This window comes from Octopus bimaculoides, chromosome 6, assembly GCF_001194135.2.
Source record: "Octopus bimaculoides isolate UCB-OBI-ISO-001 chromosome 6, ASM119413v2, whole genome shotgun sequence".
In the NCBI taxonomy this organism is placed as follows: Eukaryota; Metazoa; Mollusca; class Cephalopoda; order Octopoda; family Octopodidae; genus Octopus; species Octopus bimaculoides.
Window position 1 is genome coordinate 25069356 of NC_068986.1, and position 7204 is coordinate 25076559.

General features: G+C 36.9%; 1 protein-coding gene across 1 annotated transcript in view; it reads right to left on the reverse strand.

Annotated features, from left to right (window-relative positions):
- Positions 1–4562: 4562 nt before the first annotated feature.
- LOC106869478 (translocon-associated protein subunit beta) overlaps positions 4563–7204 on the reverse strand; it is a 12613-nt gene continuing 9971 nt past the window's right edge. The window contains exons 3-4 of the mRNA XM_052968426.1: positions 5972–6110; positions 4563–4727 (exon numbers count right to left, since the gene is read on the reverse strand). Coding sequence (XP_052824386.1) covers positions 4578–4727; positions 5972–6110 — 289 coding nt within the window. The 3' untranslated portion in view covers positions 4563–4577. The remainder of the gene's footprint in view (positions 4728–5971; positions 6111–7204) is intronic.

Below are 7204 nucleotides of genomic sequence, written 5' to 3' on the forward strand. Positions count from 1 at the left end.
GCCATTACATTTTTAATCAACCAAATATGAACCATTCTGTTGCACAATGCATCTCCACCTTTCCTTTAACTTGAAAATACCCTCTTCCCAGAATTGAGGTGGTTTCATGGCAAATAAGTCAAAAGGTAAGCTAATATAAATCGGCACGAACTTTCCGGACAACCCAATATATATATATGTATATATATATGCATAAGAATTATCAGAACAGACAAACAGAAATTATAATGTGTCAAAGATAATCTCTTAAGCTTATAGCAATGGCAGTGGGGGGGGGGGGCACTAAGGAATGTAAATTCAAACTTGCAATACGATTTGGACCCTCAACTAAAAAGTCAAAAATCTTAATAGTTCATCCTTAACTTAATGTACTTGTGTAATAGTAGACCAAATCCCTCTTTTAGCATCCTCTTGCCCCAGTTCTCTCTCTTTCTCTCTCTCCATCATTACTTACCCTTCTATTCACACTTTTAGTCATTGCTTGAAATAAACAGAGATAGATCAAAGAGACTGTTTAGTTTTGCTAAGAACAAGGCAACTTCTCTGGGGCTGGTGCTATGATTAAAATGAATCTAAACACTTTATGTAAAGTAACTGGTATTAGAAAGGACATGCATCTGTCAAAACTACCCTAGAAATGAAATAGAGAAGCAGGATGCAGACCCCATTCCATCTAAGACGACACTGACAAAGGCCAAGATCTCCTGTCTGACGCATGTCACCATGGAAAGTGGATGTAAAAAGATGATGAAGTGAGTTTTATTACTATTTCAAGACAATAATACAAAGTTTGCACTTGGCTGTGGACACAAAACAGGACTAGAATTGGTAGTGAACTCTATGCTTTTTTCTTTGCCCTAGCCCATAATCCTTTTACAAAGCCTGAAATTTTGATCGACCCCAGTATGCAACTGGTACTTAATTTATCAACCCCGAAAGGATGAAAAGCAAAGTCAATCTCAGCGTAATTTGAACTCAGAACATAACAACGTGCGAAATACTGCTAAGCACTTCGTCAGGCCTGCTAATGTTTCTTATTTCTTTACTACCCACAAGGGGCTACACACAGAGGGGACAAACAAGAACAGACAAACGGATTAAGTCGATTATATCGACCCCAGTGCATAACTGGTACTTATTTAATCGAGGATGAAAGGCAAAGTCAACCTCGGCGGAATTTGAACTCAGAACGTAGCTGCAGATGAAATACCACTAAGCATTTCGCCCAGCCTGCTAATGTTTTTGCCAGCTCACCATCTTTACCCTAGTCCATAATGCAATCACACAGGAGGTCCTAACTGGGTGCTTATGAAAATAATAGGTCGTGTGTTAGAAACTTCAGTTATTACACAGCTTGTTAAAATACCTCTCTCCTTTACATATCAAGGATTCACTACCAACAAAACTGCTTTAAAAAAAAGTAACTATTTTGTATATTCCTTACTTAGAATATGTGGTTGGTATATAAAAAAAGTATCCCAAAAATCCAACATTAATATAGGCATGCCTTAAAAAATCAACAAGCTTATTTTGTGCCTCAAAGTCTTAACCACATTTAATCAATAAAAAAAGCAACATGTTTCTACACAAGTCTCTAAATAAACTAATTGAAGGAGAGTTTGTATTGTCACATGATGTGTCAGAAACAGCAGCCAAACCTCTATCAAAGACTTCACCATCAATAAAGCATAAAACAATGTTGTCCCAGATATCCCCAAAATGTCAGGAAAGGATACAGCTGTGAATGGTTTTTATCTGCTCTGTCAAGGTTAGCCTGAAGCTGAACGACAACTGGAAAACTTCCCTAACAGAAATATGAGCAATTCCAACAGCTGCAGTTATTTGTCATAAATCCAACATGGATGTTTTGATACTAGTAAGAGAGAACAATTAACAACTCTTTATCAAACCCAGCACACCAATTAATTGTGTCCATTGTCCTGTGGATCAGAAACTTCAGTATGAAAAACATTTTATTAAAGGCACAATAGCTCAGAATCAGTGTCAAAGTACTCATAATATACAGTGGCCACTTTAAACTATTGTAAATTTCGACTAATTGCCAACTTATAAGTGGGTGTTTTGTATTGCGTTTATTACAGATGAAACATTGAAAATAGAAAAATGTCTATAATGAAAATTTATTAGATAATGTTCATTTCAAGAACAGAGCTCAAACAACTCTTCAAGATTGTGTGGATTCTTCTGACGAACTCTTCCCTTTAGCTCTGTCCACATTTGCTCGATGATATTTAAGTCAGGGTTCTGAACTGGCCAATCTTTCAATATGGTAACACCTTCATCAGCCAGACTCTGTTGTGTAGCACACAATCTGTGACATGGAGCTCAATCATGCTGAAAAATCTCACCTTCATCCAAGTTTGTTATCAAATTGTCCTCCAACAACTGAATGTATTGGGTATTATTCAAGTTACCATCAATTTTAACCAACTTTCTTGAACCATCATTTTTTTAGGCATCCCCAAAGCATCAGACTTTACCCACCAAACTTCACTGCTTTTATTGTGTAACATGGGTCATTTTGCTTACCTGGAGGCCTTCTGATAAATTCTCACTTATTAGAAAGGTTTAATCTAATCAATAAGAGATTAATGAGAGATGAATGTACCTAACTATTCCCAATGTAAAAATTCTTTCATCAAAATTCCATGTTAACTTATATTCTAAACACTAGGTTAATTAATAAGTTATTTTAATTCATTTGCGTGACACCGGTATCTGTCACAACTGTGATTTTGCTCAACTTGAAGGGTCTTCTTTTCAAGTATGACATACTGCCAAAGGGCTTGGTTATTGCGTCTGTGAAGTCCAACACTCGAAAGGAACTCAGCCACCTTGCCTCCGTGAGGCCCAATGCTCGAAAGGAACTTAGCTACTTTGCCTCTATATCTTTTAAAATTAATTGAAATTAAGGTACTATATTTCAAGTGAAATACGGTAACAAAAGAGTTAAATTTACCCAGTACTTGACTGATATTTTGTTTTATCAGCACAGGAGGATGAAATGCAAAGCTAACCATAGAAAGATTTGATCACAGAACATAAAAGGCCAGAACCAAATTTAATAGAACATCTTGTCTGACATTCTAATGATTCTGGTAATTCTATCAAGTCTTTTTCATATAGACACACACACACACACACACAGAGAAGCACAGGCCTGAACATACAGAATAGAGCATCAATATGCTTGAATGATTGCAACTAGGTTATATGGGGGTTTGTGCAGCCAGTGGAATTTATCCTCACCACATCTAAATGCCTATTCCTACGCCACTGAAAATACACATACATACAGCATCGTCATCATTCATAATTGTACTAACTACTATTTTCCCATGGCAGTATCAGGCGAAAAGATCTATCACAGTGATTCTCAACTGAGGTTCATATGATCCCTGGGGGTCCGTATAAGATGGGGGAGGGGTCTACACAACAAAATAGTAAATTGGGGATCCACAATAGTATTTTAAAGGCCCCTGAAAAAATTTTTGCTTTGTTATATATTACAAGAAACAACTAGGTTTCTTTCTCAAACATTTTACATAGTTTAACCTACACAAGTTAATGTGTGACAAACATAATAGGAATTTTGAAAGAAGTTTCTATAACATTAGTTTTTAAACATTAAATAGCTCTGGGTGTCCACCAGAATAAAATAATAACCAAAGGAGTCCAGAGATAAAAAAATGGTTGAGAACCCCTATCTATCATAAAGAATATTACCAAGTATCGTTTCCACTATGCAACACAGTGTCTTAAGACTTCATTTCATCACACGTCTTCCTTGGAGTACCCTCCACAGGCAACACAGCAGTTTATCACCCAGTACTGTCTCCAGGTATATGACATTGCCATACTAGCTCAGTTGTCTCCCTTACACATTTTGGTTGCTTTGCTTCTCAAATTTCTCTTCTGCTTTTTTGCATATGATAACATTGCACATCCAACAAATAATGTTGGTAGTATTTCTCTCCAGCTTCCAAAAATACTGTACATCATTCAACACTCAAGCCTTACTACCCTGTAGCTAATACCTCTCTTGCTTCAAAGAATCTGTCTTTCACACAGAGGGAGAAATCTATTGTTGCTAACACAGGAACAGATCCCTAAACTTTCTCTTTTCTCACCTTGCTACATCTACTTCCAACACTAATTAAATTACTGAAGTAATAGAAAATACGAAGAACATAAAGTAAATTTCCTTAGCAAATTATAAGTATAATTTTATGAGTTCCCTTACTTTAATAATTCCTACCTCTGAAGTTTCTGATTCATTGTCAACTTGTCAGAGACCCCACTGGACCTTTTCTATATTTACTGCTTACAATGACTACATGATAAGTTCTTACCAACTCCCTTTCTACATACTACCCCAGCTCACTTGCCAGACGCCATTAAAATTTTGTATTCTCTCCTATTTAACTGTCAAACTGATCTTTGCTATGTTAACCAGCAAACCTTTGGATTCGAAAGTCTGGAACTTTCTCTGCATTCCTCAAAAGATTCTGATATGTAACCCAAGTCATCAGCATGTGAAAATTCCCAAGACTAACTCATATTGAACTGCTATGTGACTGCCTCAAAAAATATAGGAGAAAAGGTGCAAACAGGGCAGTTAAACTTACCACATGCGGTGAGAATCTTCTTTCAAATTCTTTTTGATTTATAATTCCACCTTCTCCTGGAGCACTGGTATAACCAATCTACAAGCAAAGGGTTACATTAGTCTGTAGTAGTGAGTGATCAACATATTTCCTTTAACAAGTCTCTTGGTATTATTATGCAAAAAAAGAATTGTTTTAAATATTGTAATATTTGTTCTTTCTTACAAAGTAAAAGAAAAACAAATAAAATGTTCTTCAATCAGAAGTCTCCTTATTACAACTAATTACTTGTTTCATCTTCTTCGACCGCTTATTCCTGGGAGGGTCATGGGGGCAAAGTCCTCAGGCACACCTTCCATCAAGTCCTGTCAAAAGTACCCATTTCCAACTGATCCAGCTGGATCCCCAAGTGAGACCAACTGAGTTCATGGATGTTATCCAACTCTCTTACTCGTGGACTACTGCTGGGCCTCCTGCTAGTTGATTTTGCCTGTAAAACCTGTCTAAGATATTCTTACCACATGCCCCAGCAATTTTTATTCTAATAATGATGCTGAGTTGAAACCATTCAATGTCGGTGTTGGACTCTGCCAAGAGTGTGTACTGTTACCTCTCCTGTTCATAATCTTTACGGACAGGATTGACATGCACAGCCAGGTTGGAAGTGGTATCGAGACAAGTGGGCATAGGATCAGCCAGCTGGAATTTACAGACAACATGGTACTATTCAACTCGTCAGAAAGTGATTTCTGACATGCACTCAATAGGTTTGTTGCCAAGCGCTGCTCAGTAGGAATGGAAATCAGTGACATGAAGATTAAGACACTCGTCCTCTCAAGGAGGCTTGTGCAATGCCCTCTACATGTGAGTAGCATTTCACTGAAGCAAATGCAGAAGTTCAAGCATCTCAGCTAATCTGAAATTTGAGAGGAAAAGGCTAGCTGATTACATCAACCCTTGGATTTGGTTGGGACTTATTTTATTGAGTCTGAAAGGATGAAAGGCAAAGTCAACTTCACTGAAACTTGAACTCAGAATGTAAAACCAGAAGAAATGCTACTAAACACTTCATCTGGCATGCAAACGATTCTGCCAGCTTGCCACTTTCTTACCATTAAATTAATTGTCAACAGATGAAATTTTTAAAGGAACTAAGAATTCATTTACAATGTAAAGTGCTAACATGAAAACTTAATGATTCCAACAGATCAGATTTCAAATGTCTAAAACAAGAGAATTTTCTGATTACACACGACACTAGTAGTTGTTTTTTTAAACATGGTATTTAAAAATACATTATAAGTTTCAGGGTGGAGGTGAACTTCTCAGAAAACTATACATACCGTTCTTTCTTCAGCATCATCTTTTGGAAGATATGTCAACTGTGCAGCAGTGAAATTGAAAAACCCAAACTTTAGAGGTTTCATAACGACCGCATGTGTAACATTGCTCTTACTGGGGTAATTGTCAAGGAAAGAATATCAAATAGAAAGGGCAAAAATAGACAGACACACATGAAGACAATCTTTCGAAATTCAACTGAAACAAAGTTGAAAAGCAGTCACAGATTTAAAGACAAAACAACAGTCCATGTAAGAATTAGCTCATATTATTGTAAATCACAAGAATCCTTATTAGTTTCCAGCTAGTACACTGCTCCATTACAAAGTGTTTTTGCCTTTCCACGGGAGAAAAACAGTTTACTATCATGCAAAGTGCACAGAACTACGTGATTCACGGTGTAAGTAGGTATGGAAAGTGTTCGTTCAAGGGAGGTAACTATTTTAACGGCGTATACGTAAACGGAATAAAAGTGTTAAACGCTGGTCTCACAGGCTGAGACAAAAATAGAAGTAATGACACTAAATGTTTAGAACTTAAGATAATTTGTATCCTATTCACAATGACTTAATTACATATTATGTAATCGTAATAATATTGGTGACAGAGTTTGCTGCTATAAATAGTCAAAGTATCCTGTAATAAGTCAACAAGAGAGTATGGTAAGGTAGACGGTTGATAAATACATTATCACTGGAATTACAGCATGAAATCAAGCCCTTTATGTAACTTTTCAATAACCAACTGGTGACAAGCACAACAAATATTTTTCTTTTGGAAATTAGTATTCATTTCATCATTTTGTATAAGCTCCAAGAAATTTTATACAAGTTAAACTATAATTATTGATTGTACGTCATAATTCCTGATATTACCTATTGTGGTAAAAGCATCTTTGTCATATGACAAGTAACACTCTAGTTGCTTTAACAGTTGCTGGCACTCCGTCGCTTACGACGTCAAGGGTTCCAGTTGATCCGATCAACGGAACAGCCTGCTTGTGAAATTAACGGGCAAGTGGCTGAGCACTCCACAGACACGTGTACCCTTAACATAGTTCTCGGGGATATTCAGTGTGACACAGTGTGACAAGGCTGATCCTTTGAATTACAGGCACAACAGAAACAGGAAGAAAGAGTGAGAGAAAGTTGTGGTGAAAGAGTACAGCAGGGTTCGCCACCATCCCCTGCCGGAGCCTCATGGAGCTTTAGGTGTTTTCACTCAATAAACACTCA